The following is a 22,454-nucleotide window of genomic DNA, read 5'->3' as shown; positions in this document are numbered from 1 at the left end:
ATGGACTGAGAGTCCCACTAATTCTTCTTCAATTTTCTTGTGAGATTTTTTGTGTTTATCCACTGAATTGTCATTCAGAATTTTTTACTTTTTATGTTACCCGCAAAACCAAATCTTCCCTTTGAACAGAATCACATTATATTTTTTATTTAAAATGGCCTTTAATCCCTGTTCATGGGGATTGCACTACAGACACCCATAGGCAGAGCTGCTAAGTGACATAGACCAGCAGAAATGCTCAGTGTGGATAAAGTTGCTCTAAAAACCCTGTACATTTTAATCATTATATCAGCCTTGGCTGTATTGCTGTGCAGTTCAGTTGCTTCAAACCTGTCACCAAAAAAAAGAAGCATTTTGCACCTGAGAAATCCTTAGACCAATAAAGAGAAATTACTGCAAAGGATCTTGTGAAATGTATTTTAATGATGTCTACAGAATTGGTGAAGTTAAGCACAAGCAAGTATTCTGTGTTAGGGTTGTGTCTGTGTAAGCACACAGGAAAATACAGAAAAGGCAGGAGCCTGGTTTCTTTCTTATTTCCCCATATATTAATATGCACCTCTGTATCCATTCCATGCCTCATTTTTGTGCCAGAAGAGATGCACAAACCAACACTTGTTTATCTTTGAGATTCCCATGGGAGATAGTGCAGTAGGTGTAGTGCTATAGAGAGCAAACAACCCGTAAAACAGGATGTTCAGAGCTCTCATTTGTTTCTTTTTGAGCCTCCTCATTGCCAATTAATTTTCAAAAGTTGTAGTTTCAGTGTCTGCTTGAGACCAAGTTCTGGCTGCTGCAGAAGTTGTCAAGCTTTAACCATGCTAGCCCAGATCTTCCATTCTGGCAGCACAAACATTTCACCATGTGGTGACCCAGCCCAGAGAACTGATCTGTCTGAAAATGAATCTGTTTGTCCTGACAAGTTATTTTCCAGCCAGACAACTTTTGCAGGCAGAAGGGAATAGAAAGGCTCAAGTAGAGGTTGAAACACCACTGCCAGGAGCAGCATGGCCTGTGATGGCAACCAGGAAAGCTGACTCACACCAAACTGTAGTTAGTGCTGACACTGCAATTTCAGAGAAGGGATAGACAAAGATTGTCTATCCCTTCCCTATTTGTCGTGTGCAAAGAGTTAGTTCATGGACAAGGTGTCAGATCTCTGAACTACCACATTGTAGTGACCTTGGATTCCAGGAAGCATTTGACAGCTGATCCTAAATCTGGCTGCATCAGATTTCTGATAAGAAAGAAAATCCCCCACAGTGCTTAAATACAACAATGAATTTCCTGAGTGCCCCCACACACGGCCTTGGGGTAGCTAATGCTGCTGCATATGTGTAAGAAACGAGCAGCTAAGTCTGGGCAGAATCCACTGCTGTTGTACATGCACATAATTCTGATGAAGAAGCACCTGAATTAGCGTGAAAATTTAATTCCCTTAATTAAACCTAGAAGTTAAAGTTGCAGCCAGGAATTGTTCTCAGTAGACTTAAATTGCTGTAGCTGCACATTAAAACACAGTAGATTTAGAATAGCACTTCTGAGTTAATTCACCCTCTAAATAAAGCACTTTGTATCCAGTAGTATAAAATGTAGCCACAGGATGCTGATTTACAGAAGTAAAGCCTTGGTGGCTTAGGGATGTAGGGGTAGTTTGTTATTTTATTGTTTCTTACCTAGATCTAACATAGCAACTTCCTAAATACCACAGTAACCACCTGTCAAGTACTGGAATTCTTTTTGCAATGGGTTTGTATGCAAGAAAACAAAATCAAGATGTCTCTTCCTCCCCAGAGGTCCTTGAGAGTAGAAGTGCACCTCTTTTGAGATTTGCTTCACCTTCTGCCATTCTGTGAGCGCTGCCCTGAGCTCCCAATAGCTGACACGATGATAAATTTTAAGTGATGTATCAATATCTGAAACCACTTGTGAAACCCCACCTTCCTGGCTGGCTAGAAAGAAACAAAGTTAAAGCATTAGCCAAGCTGTAGTCCAGGGAAGCTTCTAGTATGGGCCACTAAACAGGGAGTTGATTTAGGGAATTGAAAGTGTCCAAGGTGTCAGAGAAACTCTGCAGTTATGGAATACATATTCTATAAAATCTGTTATTGCCATAGTTGTCCTTTCTCCATCTGCAGCGCTTCTGTGATGAGCTTTAGACTTATCTGCATGCTGCAGAGAAAACAATAATTTTGCCAAACTTATATAACTGTATCTGGCTTTAAAAACATTTATTAAAAGCAATTTCTGGCAGTCTGGCACAGCCCCCTTTCCTTTATTATTTTATTTTAAGATTTTCTGTATATTTTTTGAGAAAAATGAGAGCAATTCGCATGCAGCAGTTGTACTTTGCAATTTTGCAAATTCATAGATGGCCACTGCAAACCCTGGAGCACGCAAACCAACAATGTCAAGGGTTATATTTGTTACAAAGTGGTTAGTAAGTGGTGGAAATGTTCCTGGCACTACTTTGATGGGGAATGAGATGGCAGATGGATTGTTTCTGGCATGATGAAAAAGGGCAGTTCCTGTATTGCCACAAAGCAACCATCTGATGAGATCTGCTGTGTCAGGAAGCCCTTGGTCACCTGAATTTTGGTCAGTCATTTAGAGTTAAATTCCTGTATTTTCTCTCCATATGCTACGAGGCTCTGCGTGTTCAGGCATTCATCTCAGGAAGGGAAGATGGGAGCGCACAGGCAGTGGGGGGAGTTCCCTCAGTCCTCTCCTGCTATTCTGAGCTATCTGTGCATGGTCTGGTTACTGTTTGCAGATGTCCCATCACATCAAACACCGCGACTTAGCCCTGCTATTGACATCTCTCAGATGAGAGGCCAAAGCTGAAATCAGAGTAGACTTTGGATTTGTTTTTATTTTTTTTAAAGGTTGTGGGTGTGATGAAAGTGGTAAAGATTTTTGCCTTTGTTTCTATTATAAGTGGAATGTCTGGCATGATTATCATTATCTAGTTTATTTGAAATATAACTTGAAATTCCTTTTACTGTTTGATTAACAGCATTGCCTTAATATCTTCCAAGTTTTCACTAAGCCCTGTGCTTTTTAATGTGACATTCCCAGGAAACAGGAGGCATCATCTGTCAGAAGACAGGAAACATTGAGTGATTAAATGCATTTTATTGTTTTCTGTGAAACTGTGCCCAGTTTCTCCCTCTTAATGTGGGCAGATGGAATTTTCAAGGGTTTTTGTTGTTATACTGAAGAGATTCAAGACTCATTTTTACATATAATATTTGTGTATGCAAAAAAATCTTAACCCTCCCCAAAAGTTTACTTAGTTTTAGATGACAAATAAGAAATTATTTATTTCTTAGCTGAAATGTTATCTAGAAAAAATAGCTTTATTTGCTTTGTGAAAACAAGTATCAAGATGAGCTTCAGTTTGCCCACACAGCCTAGCAAATGAGAAGGCTTAAAGCTCTTGGTGGCCTGAGGTCTTGTTGTGTGGCTCTGTGGGTCACACCAAGCCTCTGGCAGGCTCACACTGCAGTGATTTACCAGCGGGAAAATTACTGAAATACTCAGGCAGAAACTGGGGAGAGGAAGCATCTTGCAAATGGGAATGAAAAGAAACATCCACATGTTGCTTGGCAATGGAATCTTTCTTTTTAGTCTGCTGGGAAAAAGCAAACTGTGACTTCATATAGAATGAATTTCCTGGGGAAAAGAATACTGGACCTAAAAAAGATCAAATTTCATTATTCAGAGAATATAGGTAAAGATTACTGTGTCAGATAACAAATGATCATTTAGGCTGGGATTCATTACAAATTATGATCATTCCCATCTATGCAAGTGAGCTTATTTCCAGTTTCTGTATGCTGCCATGTTCTAGAAACATGAATTTTGTTGCTGATCGCAGAAAGATCTTGGACTGTGGGTGACAGAGCCTTGCATCATTGTACAATACTGTTTGGATAGTAGGGAGTTTAAATTAACCTTCGCAACTCTAAGACATAAGGCACAGAAAACATGTTTTCATCTGAAAATATGTAGATTACAATCAAGTAAGTGGTGATATTTAACCATAAACTGTCAGGCTGGGATGCAGCATAACTGTGTCCAGAAAGCTGAAATGGATTAAAGAACAGAAAGACCACGCTTGAGAGCATAGCAAAGAAATGTGCTCCTTGACAGTGTGTGCAAGAGCAAAAAATGTATGACATCTAATTGCTTAATCACCTTGATTTTTAATTTTATTTTTCAAAATATCTTGCTTGATGTGCCAGTTTGATTAAATGCATTATTTGCTGTGGTTTGCAGTGTTTCCTGAGTGAAAAATGCCTTCCTGTTCATTGTGCCATCCAGCTGTTAGATCCTGAGGTGCCAATGGAATCAAACTCACGTGTGCGCTTATCCCCTGTGTGATTGATTTGCAGGTGATGACACCATGACAGGAGATGGAGGGGAGTACCTCAGGCCAGAAGACCTCCGGGAGCTGGGAGATGACTCTTTGCCAAGCAGCCAGTTCTTAGATGGCATGAACTACCTGAGGTACAGCTTGGAAGGAGGACGCTCAGACAGGTACTTGCCTGGATACACAGCTTTTCTCATGACACTTGTGCCCTCGTTGTGCTGTAAGTGTGAAATCCCTTTGCGGGGTCTCTGCTTGGGGTGCGCTGCTCAGCGTTGGTTTGCTCGGTGTGTCAGCATGGCAGTCACCACTTCGCAGGAGGAAGGTGCGGTCACCTCATCTCCTGCTGCCGCGAGTCGGGGATGGGTGGACAGGGGCTTTGGGCATCAGGTGGGCTGACTTTTTGGAGTGGTTTGCTGTCTCAAGATATCAGGAGAGGAGCAATGGATTTGGTCATTCTGCACTGGACTGGCAGTGAGTGTATTATCTGCAAGCACCTCCACTCTTTCTGGTTCCTCATGGTTGAATTAGCAGGAAAGAGAATACTTGTCCTTCTACTGACACAACTGTAACAATAATAATAAAACAGAAACATTAGTTTGTTCAGTAAAACAACATACCGGTTTGCTTATATCTAAAAATTCACCTTCAGCCTAGATCTCTCTGTAGAATAATAATGCATGCAGCTTTGATTTAGTTTTTTTTTTAAGTGTCATTATATTCTACCAAAAATATAGAGCTCCCTTCCCAAAAGGAAAGACTTCTTTAGTGAGCATAAGTGTAGGCTCAAACTGGCAGATTAACCCCCACAGTTCTAGTTCAGAATAGCCACCTAGGCACTCCTGGGTATAATCAGCACAGTCTCCAAACTCACTGCCTTTAGAACTGGGGTACACTGAAGGGAATAAAAGAAAAAAGTTGAAATCTTGGCAAGATAATTTTGAAGCTACTTTGTTTTCCAGTCTTGGTCGTTATCCTGGCAGTATTTCTGAAGTTCAGTGGAATCAGTAGGATCCGTTCTGTTTACTTGAGTAGGCTGGGAATTGCTTCTGGAACAAAAGATGTCAGGAAGCAGTTTGGTTTGCCTCACAGCATGTGTAAATCCCATCATTCAGGTCTTGCAAGCCTGGAGTCTCTTGGTTTTTAGAAAGTGAGTCCACTGAAAACAGTGACTGTGTGGCTTTTTAACTCTTAGAGGAAGTTTATGAACTACCTCAGAATGCCTAAAATTAAAACCTTTTGTTCTCTCAATGATAGCAAAGTTTGGGCATTTTTAGGTTTTAAAATGTTGTATAGAAATGATTGTACAGGCAAGTGTTAAGCCGGTTTAAGTTAAGCTCCCATTTAGAATATTTTAGTTTTTAAATCTCGTCAGTGGTTTTCAATAGATTCTCACTGAAACGTCACTGATATGGTTTCATTTGTATTGTATGAAAATTACTTCAAATCCTGTATCAAGCAAAATTATACTGAAATGCAGCAAAATTCTAAAGGGAGAAATAATGAAAGAAACTAACTCCATGGTCTCATTTTCTGTCACCTTCAGGTTATTGATTTTAAGAATTTTCACAGAGACTACTTCAGTTGTTTTGCATTTCATTTTAATGTGATTTTCATTGCATTATAATGACTTTGATTTTTCAGGAAATTCAGTAAAGCAAGATATTATTAGCAGTCTAGACTCATATAATCTTAGGCATTAAACAATTTGATTTAAAAACATGTATTTTTCATTTGTAACCATCTTCCCTATTTATTTTATTTCTCTCTCCCCTTCATTTTTCTTTTCCATATGCTTTCATTAGCATCATGCCCAGGTAGGTATTACATAGCATGAACGCCTGATGTCTCTATCTCCTCCTATGGCACCTGTCTCTGTTCATCCACTTTGGAGGCCTGCTGTATGTAGGAAGTTGAGTTGGAGAACCAAAGGAATGATGCTGCTGTTGAGAAACATCTTTGAGGTCCATTTTCGCAGTGTTCAGTGACCACAGGGTTTTTTCTCATATGAAAGAATATATGTAAATATGCACTTACATGTAAAAAAGAGATATGCTCAACCAGTCTAGAGCTCGTTGGGTCTCTGTCTAGGCTGGGAAGTGAGTGTGCACTGCAAGTCCCTCAGTCAAGCAGAGTAGAATCTTGGCATGGGGATGCTGGTCCTACTTTGTGGATACCACCAGGGCCCTATTTGGGGCTTAGAGGTGGGTGGTATGTGCCTGTGCATACAGGCAAGACACACTCTTAGGCTCAGGAGTGTTGCAGCATTCCTGGTTCCACAGTTCTGTCTCTGGGGCCCAGTGCTGTTCGCTCCACAGCCCTTCAGACTTCAGATGTATCAACTGCATTTAAGAAGAATCTGCATTTAGGTGTTGATCTTGTGTCTGATTTAGGTAGGCTTTTTTATGTTTCATAGAATTCTTGAGTACTTATGGCAATAATAAACAGTAATTCCTGTGCTCAGCCTGTAAGGGGACTGTCATTTCAATCAGTACCTTTACTCCTAAGTCTGAGCAGCACAAACCTTTTAACTCCTGGTTTGTTCTTCACTGGGCTGGTCCAACGCACAGATGGGGCAGTGTCATCTGAGCTCTGCTTTTGAAATTGAGTGTAGCAGAGAATTTATATATAATTATATATTGTACCAGAATATGCAATTATATTAAAGCTACCTACAGACCTCAGTCATGAATGTGCCCATCCTGCCTGCAGATAAAGCCCAGCTTCCTTTTGTATTTATTAGAGCTTATGTACAGGTGAACAGCACTGGGGGGCTACCCATAGTGCTGGTAGTAGCAGTGAGGATGGACAGGATCACCACAGGGATAAGCAGAAAATGCAGTTCAGGCTTCCCTTCATTCAGTATCTATCCAGGACATGGTGTTAGCTGAATAGCAAAACCTGCAACTTGGATGGTGACTCACGAGCATTGCATGGCTCAGCAGAGTGGTTCTGGAAGCATCAAATATGGAAATGAACACAGGATAATGATGGCAAATGGGGTCTGCTACTGAGGCTGGTTCCTCAACCAAAGAAAAAATATTCAACTTTGGTTTGCTTTTTCTCAAGGCTTTATGAAGGCTGTCTTTTCTTCCAGTTTTGTACAATCTACCTGGGATGCTGAACAGGCCACTAGTATAAGCTAATGATCAACAGCTGTGATTATTCTTCAATGTCATATATTTCTAATGAAAATAAGATAACCATTTGCTTCTATAAATTGATCAAAAATTACTGAGTGCATGTAACTATTGTTAAAAAAGGCTGTGGTCTGAATCAGATGATATGCACTATAAGCATTTGAAACTCATGTCTGTAATGAACCTGTGACTTATTGCTAACTGCTGAAAATGAATTAGCCCTTGAAACTCTATGCATCTGGATAAATGGCCTATTGTTCTGATCCAGCATGTTAGTCATTATGAGCACTACTCATAGATGTGTAAGCCAGGAACACAAAACCGCTTCTTTCAGTTAGAAGTGCGGTATTTCTCAAGGTCTACATCAACATCACACGCACAACATCTGAAGGTGGATGATCTGGTTTTAAAAATCACTGTTGTCATACTGCATCTAGTGAACATAAAAAGGACAAAACTCATGCTATTTGGTAGCAGAAACCCCATTTACCTCAGTATGTCCTTCTGCGGTGTTGTATTTGTCTTTTTTGTTTTGTTTTGTTTTTTGCTGGTGGATACTGCGGCTACATTCTGAGCCAGTGCTTGGAAGCAGCTTATTTACTGCCTTGCACCTCTCATTGCTACAGCAACCAGTGCTCTGTAGAGCTGTGTGTACTTACAGTGAGATCAGTGCTGACACTGGGGCTGTCTCCCTGCAGATGCTGCTGGGACTCAGAGGAAGGTTTTGTTTTACACAGGAGCTTGTGGCTGGCCACACTTCACCTTGCTGTGTGTACCTTCCAGGGGACAATGCCAGGCTTACTGCTTTTACAGTTTAAGGGGAGAGAGTAGGTCCCAACAAAGCTTCAGAAAGCGTCATTCCAGCTTTTCTTCAGGATGGTAGTAGCATCCTGGTTTGCCGTGGTTGTTTGCTTGTGTGATGGAGCAGAGAAGTTCTCCAAAGAGCCTTAACAGAAATTAATGCTTTTTGTTATGAGGAAACCATCATGCCACAAAGCCAAATCTAAAGTATCTGTGAGCATAAAATAAACTGTCATCTAGATTAATCTCTAGGTTCTGCATTTGGACTCAAATAGGTTAGTGGAAAGGCTTTGTGGCCCATGGTCAGACAGGTGGCACAACAGAGGTGTTTAAAGCTGTGTTTCCCCTGACTGTGCTCTGCTGCCCCTGGAAGCTGCATGGTGTTGCTAATAGCACGCTTTTCTCATTCTCCCACTCGATCTGTCATGACACCTTTGCAACATCCTGTGTGCTGCTGATGCATTGCTCTGGCATCCTACCAACCTCCCAGCCTGCGGTCCTTCAGTTCCGACAGGTCCCACACGCTGAGCCATGCCTCCTACCTGCGCGACAGCGCCATGATCGACGACACCATGGTCATCCCCAGCCAGCAGGTGAGCAAACCTCTCAAAGCCCCTTCTTGGCTACAGAGATCAGGAAACAGGGAAAGGCTGCACTGCAAGTTGTTCTGGTGAGATGGTGTGGTGCACGCTGCTTGGTTCGTTTGAGTACAAATCTATTTTCTAGGCATATTTAATGGCATACTGTACAGTATTGAAGTCTATTCCAAAATAAATGGGTAAGCTGTGTGAATGTAGCACAAGGATTGTGTTCTTAATGTTCTCCATTTCAACTGATATTTGAATGTTGCTAACAGACATCATGCTACACATTCAGGGGTTGTAATTAACTCATAGCCATTGTCCTAAGATACTGTCTTGAAACATGCTTGCAGTTAAAAAAAAAAAAAAAGAGATTTAGGAAATGCCTTCTTAGTGAAATCACAGCATTCTTTCACTGAGACCACTAACATAGGATTACTTTAGGGAAATACTAAGTGTTACAATAAGGATTTCTAGTATCTTAATGCTATTAGTACTCCTTTGTTTTAAAACAAAATGTTTAAATGCTTTAAGCACTACTATGCAAAATCCTATTTTTTTTTTGTTCATTAATGGATTTCATTGTAGTAAAATGGGGTTATTTTGCTTCCCAAGGTAACAACTCTGGCCAAAGAAGCTGAAAGGAATTCATATCGCTTAAGCTTGGGCCCTGAAATCTTGGACAATGTGGCTCTTTCTTCCAGTCCTATTCATTCAGGGTGAGTACATCAATTAGCATTACACTGCAAAATGAGAAGCAGAGTACCTGCAGTGACACAAGCTTCAACTAATGCTTAACTAGGAGCTGTATGTTAATTCATTGCCTCCTGGAGCTGCCAATAAATTGTTATGATCTTTTAAGCTCTGACAGCCACGCAAGTCTGAGTACCAAGACTATTCACTGAAATCACTGCAAGTCAGTGGGCCTTCAGTCAAGTTCAAGGGGAATGAATGTGATAAATGACACATACACACAGGCATTTGTGTGCATTTTATGGAGAAATAATGCCTTTCAGAGTTAATAATAATTGACATCAACTACTTAATCACTCCAGATGGTCAACACTTACTGTGCTGGTGGAGTAGTTGAGGTGAGCACCAGCTCCAGTTTTGCCCTCTAAATTATATGAATAGACAAGCAACCTAAACATCACGTGCTTTGCACATATTTGACCACTGTCTTCATGTGCAACTGACTCTTTGTAAGCATTTACATTTAGGCAAACTCAGTGTCATGGCATAAGGCAGGTCAAAATGCAGGCCCAGACAAAATCATATTTACAAACGTTATCCTGGCTGGCCTTAAAATCTGTGATTGCATTTTAAGTAATTTCAGTCTTCACACTGAATTCTACATTTGTGTCCTGCCGTCAGATTGGATGGGGAATGTGCCGATGAATTCAGAAGAAACTGCAGTAATTAAAAAGCATTTCATCTCTGTGGGCTGTGAACACAGCACAACTGGGCAGCACAGGGGAAAGATTATTTTTGTCAGCTTTGAATGAGTTTGCTACTATCTTACAGTCTGTGTTTTTAAAAACTAGCACTGGAGTCCCATTTGGAATGACAGCCAGTCCTGATCTAGAGGAGGGACAATATTGCCAGATTGACTCACATGACATAGATGAGACTATTGTTTGTTAGCTGATTGTAGGATAGTTGATTGTGACTAGCACTGTTTGGATTTACTTCTCATGACTCCAAAACTAACAAATGAAATGAAAATACTTAATATGTAAAGTGTGTGTCTGTTTATATATATTCTGGTATGAAAGCTTTAAAATGGCTTTGGTGCTTTATTCTAACCCTAGAGAGTTTACAGGTTTTTCCAAAGGATGTATTAATTTTCCCTTTCTGAAAGGTAGGTCTTTCTTGTGATTGCAGAGGATTAACTAAATACTTTCTGGAAGAGCGGCATGTATTTCTTGGATGTGCAATTATTTTATTGTCTTCTTTTTAAAAAAAGAGTGATATTCCCACCTTTTGAGATGACCAGGATGTTAGTGGTAGGATGAAATATGTGTTTTTAACAGGAGCAACACTCTCTGCAGCCTTATATGTAATAGTGAATTTTAACACAACACAAATTATGTTTTCTTCCTATATATACACACTAACCTGACACTAAATATTGTAATAAGGAAACCTTTAATAACAATTCCTCAGCATTTGAAAAAGACTTCATTTTTATCTTGTTTAGATTGGTCTGAGTCATAAACTGTTGGGGTGCATCTGTTAGAAAAGTACATTGACTACTAGAGTTTTGCTTCTAAGACCTTATTTTAAAAGCGAAACAGTTGTAGAAGTTCATGATTATTGCACTCACTCTGCTGGAACAACAAATGTATTTGTGATTCATAGCCCTTTTGTCAGCCACACTCCCCTCCACATACAGACACACACCGTTAGTGGGTTCTTCTGAAGCAGCAGCAGGGCTGACATTTAGGGCATGCAGTGAAGTAGTAGTTACCTACCGTGAAAGGAAACTCATAGAATTTTGAAAGAAATCCTAGATAAACACTGTCAGTGGTCCTATGTCAGGGTGTGGCCTTGGTTCTGCCCAAGACACTGAAAATGTGTTTAATTCAGATGGCATTTTTGAGAAATAACACATCAGCAAAGTATTGCATGGTAATTTTTTTTGTCACAGATGTAATAAGTTTGAATTCTGTACAATCTGAGGAGAGAAATAACACTTTGCTCCCTGTACCACTCCAGTGGTGAACCTCAAATTGCTGCAGGGTTCTTACTGATCTCCCATTGTAGGGAAGTGCTCCTGTGGATCAAAGTGTAACACCCCCAGGCAAAGGGATAAATTCATAGAGAGCTCATAGACTTCTCTCCATGTGGCGTTTCACAGGCACGTATTTCAGCCTTTGCATAACTAACCAAATCTTCTTCCACATTTGAAATTTCAGAAGGGAAAAGTAACCATCCATTTACATTTTAAATATAACTGTTCCTTCAATATGTTGATAATTTCATCAGGAAGGAATAAAAATTTAGTCATTTGGTCTGAGTCTTTCGCAACAATTTTGAAACCCCCAAAATATTTCTCTCCTAAGAGCTAGTGTTCTTGTGGGGCTCAAAATCTCAACATAAAGGTCTCCTGGTCATTTTACACAGCTGAGAGTTTCCAGATAGTTTCCTACTTTGGCTGAAGAAAAAAGTATGAATTCCTGCACTTCAACTCCCCTTCAAGCAAATCAGATTTTTTCTTCTCATAAAACTACTTGATCTTACATGTTGAGCAAAATTAAGGATCTCTGAGTATGCCAAAAAGTTTGTGTGCTGAACATCCAATAAGATAGAGTTGTATGACTTTACTGCTGATGTTAGGGGATATATTTATAATTTCCTGTTATAATATAAGAGACAGAACTAGTGCCTACATAAATGCAAATATGTTTCACAGTTTTAGTCTCATACCACACCTATTATGGAAGAATACATTTATTTTTATTAAGTTTGAAGGCAAAAAAATCACTGAACTGAAACATTTGCAGCATTTAGACACTGCTTGGCAGTACCATATTTTTATCTCCCATAAGAATATGCATGAATGGTGAAGATAAGAGTGACTGTAAGATTTAAAAAGTATTAATGGTGTGCAAAGCTAAGTTATTCTCTTAGCTGTGTTCTGGTGATACGGTGAAATTAGTTGTATGTAGATTATATTTCTAAGAATTTTCCTGACAGCTGTGTAAAGTCACAGTAGATCAGAGAGCAAATCTGACGTGTTGACAGGATCATGGCACTGTGAGGAAGGAGCTTTGGGTGCATGCTTTGATATTAACTCGGTATTGTGTTCTAGAGCAAATACGCAGCAGCTCTGCAGATTTTCCAACTCTGACTCACAGTAAAGATCCTGTTTGATGAAAGATCCTGATTTCTTTTATATAATTTACTGAAAAAAAATCCCTGTTTGACTAACGGATGGTCAGAGTGTGTCATTACTTATATCTTGAAATAAATTACATGGTTGGGATATTATTAGTGAGTTTACCTTGCTAGAAGTCATTGTTTCCATCAATGAAAAGATGAGGGATCGAGCAGCTCGTACTGTGACAAATAATATGAATTATCATTCTTAGCTGCATGTCTGCAAAAAAGGAGGCTGGATCCTTGCTAACAAGGTAAACAAAATATATTTCAAGTGTTGTATTTTGACTCCATAATACATTTTTCCCAATGTGATATTGATTTCCTGGACATAGTTATGGAAACAGGACCTGGCAGCCACCAGCTGATAGTCATTTCTTAAATCTGAAAGTCTAAATGATTTCAAATTATTCTGCAGCTTTATGGCCTTTGTTCAGAAAGCTACAATGAGGAAAAAGAGTGAGTGTGTTTCATTAATAGCAAAGCATGTTAATGGAAGAAAATGGCAATGGAGATCCATAAAATAAAAAGGGAAGCTGGAAAACTAATTGTCCATGTGACCCTAAGTGATTGCTGAGAGCCTAAACAGGTCAAAATGAGAGTTTGAAATTTGTCATTTTGTAGAACAAAAGGAGGACAAGAAACATGTTGAAATGGAAGGACGTGGAGGACAATGTATTGATAGAGGATTTTAAGAAAAGAAAAACATGATTATTGTGCTATCAGGAATGCTGGCTGGAATTACCTTAGGTACCTTAGGCTTTGGTATCCCACAGTCCACATTTTAGATGCGGACACATAAGCCAAGCAGCATTTCCCCTTATCTACTTCTGAGAGTTTTACTTGGAATCCAGCTGTGCATTTTAGGTGTCTGGCTTCCAGTGTGAGAATGTCCATAGAAAAACCAGATCCCTCCAGTTTTACTGCTCTACTGGTAGTGGCCACTTGGAACTGAGGCTGTTTACATAGGCTTATTTTCCATACTCACTTCAACCTTCCCACGTGTGAGGAATATGCATATGTATGTATATGTTTGTGTGTTTGCTTTAGAAATCTGTTTCATTTTCCCAGTATTTCATTTAACTCATTCTTTTTTTCCCCTTTCTGTTCCTTTTTGATGTTAAACCATCTATTCTATTGCAGATGCTCTTCTCCATGTCTTGATCTTGACAACAGCAGGTGAACTTCTGCATAATTTCTTTCTTTAATACATTGCACTTCTCACCCACCCTATTTATCCTCCCCTCTTACCTCACTTCAGGATGCTGTAGTGTTTTGATAGTGTCTATTAGCCAAGAGAAAAAAATAAATCTAACCCACAGTAATAGTTACATATGGCACAACTTCTCTTATACAGTAAGTGTCCACTTTCTCCCATCTGCTTTAGCATCTATAACAAAACAATTCTGGAATTGTTAATAAGCCCACTGCAAAAACAAAGCTTAACAAAGCTCCTTATACCATCCTAGCTTATTTTAACCATTGATGTATTTAACCATACCTTTTCTTTGTTGCTGGCATGGTTTAATATTAATATTTAAAGAAGTAGTCCCCCCCCAGCTAATTCAACACAAACTGCCGTAATTATTATATTAGTAAGTGGGTCTTTTATCTCACTTGTCTGTATAAAGAATATTGCAGAGCCACTCTCTAAGCTACATTTTCCTGATTGTGTCACCGTACTTGAACTAGCAGAATAACAGCTCAGCCTTAGAGTATCTTATTTTTCATGCCACACCTACTTTTGTGTGATGGTCAATCAGTGCTTGAAGCACTGGTACATTACATGCTGCATAGAACACAAAATAAGTGTTCATTGGCACAGTACCTGTTCACCTCCTTCAGCCTAACCCTAGAAAGGTGAAAATTAAATATCAAGCTCTGCAAAAATTTAAAGTGGCTAATTAAACACCCAAACTACAGACTCATCTTTGTAGGCCGTGTCACTGAATTTCTCCGCAGTTGACTAATGCAGTGAAGAGAATGTTGTCAGAAGTTAATATTGTAGCAGTTTCCTGTGTTAGGATCATGTTTTTTGTCCTCCTGGAATGTGAATTTTGCCTTGTTTCTGGATGGCATAGTTACGGCCTGCTGGAAAGCACTCTAAGGTAGTTGAATGACTTTGCTGTTGACTTCAGTGGGAGCTGGATCAAGGCCTTTTTTCTGAGTTTAGCCTCTCTCCAGTTTCCTTCTCCCGCTGAACACTTTCTGATGGCTGAAGCACCCTGATTGTTTGTTTCTGCTTCTTCACACTGCGACTAACACTGAATGCTGCTATCTCCTTGTTTCCCAGTTTCTTTTATAAATTGACATAATGTGTGCTGAGAAGTTTTTGACTGTGTCTACACCCACTGTGCTCTGGTTGGAGCTTTGTTCCCTGCTATCTGCTGAGCGCATGCGTGCCTGCCCAGCTGCTTGGGAAGAGCAACCATACCCGAGCCCAACGTATGGAAGTGGTGGTGGAGACTTTGTCTAGTTTGGTTCTGTGTGTTCCAAGAACTGTTGCCTGTCCTAGAAAGCCCCCTCACCTGCTGGGTTTGCATGGCTCTCCTGACGACTCTGCAGAATGAGTGCCCCCACGCTTGTGGTTGTGGCCGCCTGGAACTCTGCCTCTGCGAAGCTCTTGACAAAACAGGGACTCCTCACAAAGCACACAGGTGGCTTCCTTCACTCCCTCCAGCACTGACACATCCAGTTTCCAGTGTCTTTGTTCATCCTTTCACATGAGGATAGATAGAGAATAAGCCCAAGCTAATTCTATATTATTAAAATCAGCAAAGGGAATAACTCAGGCTCAGATCTAAAATATAAATATTTCATGAAAATACACCCCAACTTTTTGCCCCTTCTATCCAATGCATATATTTAGTCTGTGTTTTGATGAAGTAGAAACCCTGAGACCTGCTTGCTCTGCTTTCTGTAGGAGGTGTGGAAACAGCCTGAAGGATTAAGGGGCCTTTTGTTTGTGTACTTGACCACAAGGCCACTACAGCCAGTGTTACACAATATGTCTTTCATATGGCAAGCATGTAGTTCTTAATTGCTCTAAAATTGAAGGGGATTAAATGGCCTCTCTAATTTATTAAGATTGCTAAATTGAGAAAGAATGGATGATGCTTGAGCTGACTGCTGTGTTTTTAACCAAAGCATGTATAGACTCCCCTGCGGTCTGTAACTGATTCCTATAAGAGGAATCTATAAGAGAATTGCTTTTGTACTTCATATTTTCTTCAGAAAAATCATTTTGATTTCCTCTTCATTCTCTTTAAAAGAGAGAAGGCAATGATTTCCCCAAACCTGATTTGTTTCCCCAGTCTGGGTTTTATATTGTACTACCACCTTGCCAAAGCTCAGGAAATCTCAGTATTGACCCAATTTTCAGGACCGCCAGGGTCGCATGTTTGTGTCATGCTTCATTTCTAACAGAGCCTTTAAAACTGAAAATGAAGATTACTCAGAGGCTGTCTTAGTACTGAGAAAGATGCAGCCTTAACCTGCAATCCGCTTTGACTTTGAGTCATGACTTAATTGAGCTTTAAGTTAAAGTTTATTTAATCCCATTTATTAACTGGGTTTTTCTTTCCTTTTATTCCCTCTCTTGAACTCTTTCCTGCCATCTGTGTTTCTCTTTAATGATCCCTCTCCCCTTCGTTCTCTGTACGTAGGTGGCTGATAGTGCTGTAGTAGTGCTCCATTCAGCTGGAACATGGAGTACGGTCTGAGTTTGCTGCTTAGCTTCAGGGAATATATGGAATGTTAGGGTTATTCATGTGCTAGTGTTATGCATTAGTTTTTGGCCATGGGAATTTAGCATGATAAGGTATCACTTCTCAGAGCGATGGCTTCATCTGCCATTTATCCCTGCTACTGTTTTTTTGTTGAGTGCAGTCTCTTCCTCTCTCAGTCTCATCACTTAACAACACTTGGTAACAGAGGTGGAAGAGAAAAAATAATATGGGTGTGCGTGGGCAACAAAATAATTAGTTTGAATTTTAAATTTGCTCTACATTAGTCATACAAATTTTTCACTTTCCTAAATGCACACTTCAGAAGCATGTTTTATGTCACGCATTAGTTTTGTATGAATTATTTGTATATTGATAGACACACTCCTCCAAAAGTAGAAAGCTTTTCCAGTCCTGGACCAGTAATGGCCCCATCCAGATGCCCTATTATGTAGCAAATAGGCAGAATAAGAGGCTGCTGTGATTCAGAAAAGGCTTTCCTATGAATTATTTGCTTCACTCTCTTGCATAGCCAAAATTAAGTGAAATGTGCTGATTAAAAAAAAAAAATTATTAAAAGAAATTTGATTAAATGAGTGGATGAAAAAATAAATGTAGTAAAAAGGTGGGAAAGAAGCAAAGTGATATAGTGGAAAAGGATGTATTTTTACACTCTGTTTGCAAACCCTGTGTTGGTGTTCTGTCTTTCCAGGATTATGGTACAGACCTAAAGCTCAGAAATTTTCCCCTTGAGTTACTTTCCTTTGCACTTATATTCATGTTAGTTCTACAGAATCTCTTTTCCAGCAATTCCATAGTATTCTATATCTGGGTTTGGGAACTGGCTCCTCCATAGTTAATATGATAATTGGCACTAATCTTTCTGTGCTGTCTGAATAACAACCTTAGAGCTTCTTTATGACAGAAACAGCTGTTTTTCCAGATAATAATAATATCCATGTCCCAGTGAGACTTACCTCTGCCTGTTTTTCCACTCCTTACACTCCTTGCTGGTTGTTCCAGTGAGAGAAGGCTGAAGTGAGATAGACTTTGTGATAGATTTACTGACCCACCAGGCACATTTAGTAAACTCAAACTGAAAGAAGTTGCAACCATACTAAAAAAAGAACCCACAGGGGTCAGAAGGGAGATTACTTGGTTTGGATCCTCACCTTTGGTGTGTCTGTGTTCTAGCAGTGAACAGCAGTTTTGGCATTGCTGAGGCAAGTAGGGAGATAAGCTAAGGAGACCTTGGGACAGCAGGTGACCCAGCACTAAAATTTTAATGATGGACAGCCAAAAAAAGGTGTTAAAGCATGCAATCCAGAGTATTATGTCAATAATGAAAATAACTGAATCCTAAATACTGTGTTCATGACAGCTTGCACAATGAGAAATGTGAATGCTGCTTTAATTCAGTCAGAGCTCTCATTAGCTTCTGGGAGTTGTGGGGGACTGTTTGTATTGCTCTTAGCAGTGGCTTTAAAACGAGAAACGCTTCTTCCAGCAGTGCCATTGACTGCCTCAAACACACTTATTGTACTGGTGACTTGGACACATGCTCTGAAACATCATGCAGAACCGTTTTGATAACACTACTTCATCTACTTCAGGGGCAATTGCAGCGCAAGCCAAGAGCATTAGTGCAACAATTAAGCATTTAGTGTCTCTCAAGCTCTTCTTTCATCTGTGCTCTAATATGTACAAAGAATGTATTTTGTGAAGGAAGCTCCCATTTTTCTCAAAAAATCCCCAGACAATGGAAGCTGTAAAATGTTTTCATTTTCTTTTTTTCCCCCTTGTTAAAACCACAGAAACACCAACCTCTAAGGAATGAGCTAATGGTTGTACAACCCAGAGTTTTACCCTAAGCAAAGCCTAGAGGTATCTGAATGGCAGTAGACTAGGAGCCTGCATGTGTGAGACAGACTGGCATCCGTGGTGCATGGTGTGCTTCCGACTGGCGCTTGTGGCTCCTTCCCATCGTCCATCTCTGACCTGCACGGTGTGTCGAGTGTTGTGTTTTTACAGCATGTGGAATTCTTGTAGCTGTGTGGACAATGAATGGATGCAATGTTTGTTGCACAGAACGGTCAAGGGGGCAGTGGAAAAATCCCTGTATTTGTTACTCCTGTTATAAGGGCTTTTCTCTATTGCAGGTCCTTCAGTAGCATTTCTGCGACTCCCCATTGTGCTGGTTCTATATTAGTGGCTAGAAGTAGGCCTGACACTGTTCTGTCTCATCTACTCTTATTTCCACTTCCAGCAACCTGACATTACCATCCCACATCAGGCACGATCCTGTAATCAAACAGTGAAAAAAAAATGGAAGTAGTTCTACACCTTTCCCAAGAATGTCCCCAGTCTATCAAAATCTACCTGTTGGTAAATGTGGAACTACAAAAAATTCAGCACAAGAGAAATTCCAAACAAAATGTTTTTCTCCCTTTTAAATAAAGAGGAATAAATTATTTAACCTTGTGCTAGAAGTAAGCTCCCTGTAGATGGCTTTCTGTATCTCTAAGTTTTCCCATTGTATTGCTGTGCAAGGTAACACAGAAAACCTGAAATTCATAAATAAACCTTTTATATAGTGATTCTAGCTCTTCTCATCTGACCAAACCCCAAATTTGCCTTCAAGCCATAACAGCATGGTGGGGTTTTTCATATAAATAGGTGATAACCCCACTGATGGAATATGAATTTTATTAATGCATTCCAGAATGAATTTTGATTTTTTTTAATATCCAAACCCATTTTTCTAAAAAATTATAGTTTATCAAGTAACTAGAAAATTATATTGAGAATCTAAAAAAAAAAACAAAACTAAAAAACCTGAGCCATCCAATCAGAATTGGCTTTATATTTTTGAATCATAAATTTTTCAATAACAGTATTTGCTTGTGAAGTATTTAAAGAGTGCCAACTTTAAATAAAGCTGCTTGCAGGTATGGACCAGTGCTATTTGCACTTTGCAGTAGGTACACGTGTTCACATTTACTAGTGTCTGCTGGTATTTTACCAACAGCAGCCCTGTGACATAAGATTTTCTGTGAAGAACTGTTGGGTAGTAGTTGCCAGTTTAATTAATAGTGAACTCAGCATGATTTGGTGCTTCACATGGGAGAAAGGCTTTTTCTCATTGTACCTCTTGGGCAAGAGCTCTATTTACATACGTCGTTTGTACGTATGTGGAACGTAACCGAGGGACTTGGTGGTGTGCTCTGGGTCTCACTGTCTGCCCTGATTTTGCAGCTTCCTGGTGAGTTTCATGGTGGACGCTCGCGGCGGTGCCATGCGGGGCTGCCGGCACAACGGGCTGCGCATCATCATCCCGCCGCGCAAGTGCACGGCGCCGACGCGCGTGACGTGCCGCCTGGTGAAGCGCCACAGGCTGGCCACCATGCCGCCCATGGTGGAGGGAGAAGGGCTGGCCAGCCGCCTCATCGAAGTGGGACCCTCTGGGGCTCAGTTCCTTGGGTAAGGGGGGCCGCGTGGCCCGAAGGGAAACCTTCAGCTTGTTTCTGTGTTTGCGTTGCACTGAAATGGTTCCTTTGGCAAACTTGGACTGGAAAGGATCTCTGTAGCACGTGGCAACAAACAGAGCAGTCCTGTGAAACGCAGAGCAGCTGTTAGGGAGTGATTTGCAAAGCTTTTACACCTTTGTGTTCAACACGGCTATTTCAAACATCGGCACTACGGTTCATGTGCTTCCTTGGATATAATTGTTGCTCAGTGTTGTGATGTTACAATGGGAAAAGACTTTTGCAGCCAAAAAAGGCAGCTCGTGCTATATTAAAAAAAATTAATAGAACTGTGCTGATGTAACCTCCAAATGTGAAGCCTACTACCTACACAACACAAGGTACAGGAGCTTATTTTAGAGTCTTGTGTTGTGGTATTGGTAATTTGGACTATCAGGGAAGCACAGTGCTGTTAATTTTTCTGGGGTTGAAATTGCTAAATTAAATAGTAGGACAACTCTGGATTTTCTTGGCCATTTCTTTTTTCCTATCCTGCAACGCCCATAGAAAGATCAGATTTTTGTCTGCTCTGAGCACATTTTAGCAATACTCCACTGAAATTTTGTTTTACCAGCTATTCTCCCTATCAACTGTGACATCCAGAAGTGGATGACTGAAGGAACTCCTTCTAATGCAGTAAAAAACTTCATTCAGAAACTGTCAAAAAAGTGGCTGGAAACACCAATAGTTTAAATCTATTTGGAAACAACTCAGTTGCTTTAAAATCCATTTATAACAGGCAGTCATCAGAGTCACCATCTTTGTTATTGCTACCACTTATTCTTTTCACATCTTGGTCATTTCTAAAAAGAAGGAGAAAAATCTAAAGAGCTGAAGAAATACTGTGCTGTCACATTCAGTCTTCCCATTATCTTTGTCACACACAAATGGATTTTAAGTATGTCTCCCATTTTTTAAATGGTTTTCCTATCTGATGAGAGTGTCTCCCCTGCAAGACAGGCATACAGTGTAGTTTATTCATTCTCAGATCTTTGTGCCCTTCCTGGATGCGTTTTCCAAGGTGTTGTGCTGGCAGTGAGATCAGAAAATTGCTGTACTGTTTGCAGGGGTGCGCATTCTAAGGTCCAGATCCTGCTCCCATTGAGTACACGGCCAAAACCCCCATGAGAAAGAAAAGATCCTAAATTAACAAATCTGATTTTCTGATTTGGGTCACCAAATTGTCATGGCTAGGACGGAACCTTATTCAGTGTACAACCTAATTCCACTCTGTGGACCAGACAGTGGCACTGGCGTTCTGGCACAAAAAATACATAAAGTTTATTTATGTTCTTTCTTTCACTGCTGCTTTGGATGTACTCAGTAAACTTCATCTGCCTACGGCTCCTCCCCCACTTAATGAGGGAGAAAGCTTGGTCAGCCGAATCCTTCAGCTGGGGCCTCCTGGGACCAAATTCCTTGGGTAGGAGAGACTTGAAACAAATTGATGGATGCTGACCTCCCCATTCTTCTCCTCCTTCTGCAATATGATTTTTTTATGTCATTATGCCCATGATATTGTCCCTTTCTATCATTTGAAATTTTGTACACTTAACCCTTAGTGGACCATTTTTCAACCTTTGTGGTTTGTGGTTTTGTTTTGGTGGTATGTTTGTATCTTTTTCTTCAAGTACTGTGGCCTTCATTTTTGTTTTGGCATGAAATCTTCCTAGTTCTGTGCTTGATGTCTGTAGCAAAGCAACCTGGATTGGGACCACAAAAAAAAAAAAAAGAATCTACTGTAAATTTTAAACTGTTTTTTTTGTATCAAGGACTGATCAATCAATAAGTTATATGTTGGATACCACCAGTGTGATAGAACACGTGGCATTTACTACATACCTGGTAACCTGTGAGTCCTCTGATTAAAGAAGTGTATCTACAAATACCTTTATATCTTTTCTCTTATTTCTAAGAGTATGTATGTATATGTATATCTCAATACAGATATATTATATGTACACATATGTGTTGTATATGTGTGTGTATATATATATATGAGTGCATATGCTGGTGCAGATGTTGACTTGCAAGGCAACAAAGCAAATTCTTATCTCTTATACTCCAATAGTGACCCAGACAATCTCCTCAGAATTCCTGTATCTCTCCCAGGGTGTAAATCAGAAATAAATTCATTGGAATATATAGAATTACAAAGTGAAATTGACACAGGACACAATCACCTCCGGATTGCAATGAAATTATTCTGATTTGCGCTAGTATAAGTGAGATGAGAATTTGTCCCACTATTCCTATACATTACAGTAGATTCTCTTTGAAATGAAGTTGCACAGGTTAACCCAGACAGTAGTGACAAATAAAATGAGCATGAGCTTTTGATGGATTTGCAAAAACAATCACCAAATTTCCAGATAAGCACTATTATCTTAACAAATCTCATTCACACTGTGGAAAGAGGTGAATGCACT

At 39.9% G+C, this 22,454-nt stretch overlaps 1 protein-coding gene across 49 annotated transcripts in view; it reads left to right on the top strand.

Moving 5' to 3' along the window:
- ANK2 (ankyrin 2) overlaps positions 1 to 22,454 on the top strand; it is a 185,088-nt gene that overhangs the window by 128,243 nt on the left and 34,391 nt on the right. For 16 of the 49 annotated variants that reach the window (XM_030272112.4, XM_072928873.1, XM_072928854.1 and 13 more), the window contains 4 exons: positions 4,398 to 4,542; positions 8,804 to 8,906; positions 9,510 to 9,613; positions 19,757 to 19,981. In XM_030272112.4, the coding sequence (XP_030127972.4) occupies positions 4,398 to 4,542; positions 8,804 to 8,906; positions 9,510 to 9,613; positions 19,757 to 19,981 (577 nt within the window). Of the gene's footprint in view, positions 1 to 4,397; positions 4,543 to 6,177; positions 6,190 to 8,803; positions 8,907 to 9,509; positions 9,614 to 12,988; positions 13,031 to 13,919; positions 13,956 to 19,756; positions 19,982 to 21,349; positions 21,449 to 22,454 lie in introns of all 49 variants that reach the window. The other 33 variants (XM_072928875.1, XM_072928856.1, XM_072928855.1 and 30 more) reach the window with 11 other exon arrangements.

Source organism: Taeniopygia guttata, chromosome 4 (genome assembly GCF_048771995.1).
Source record: "Taeniopygia guttata chromosome 4, bTaeGut7.mat, whole genome shotgun sequence".
In the NCBI taxonomy this organism is placed as follows: domain Eukaryota; kingdom Metazoa; phylum Chordata; class Aves; order Passeriformes; family Estrildidae; genus Taeniopygia; species Taeniopygia guttata.
Note: the sequence above shows the minus strand (reverse complement) of the source record. Positions and strands in the feature narration are given on the sequence as shown.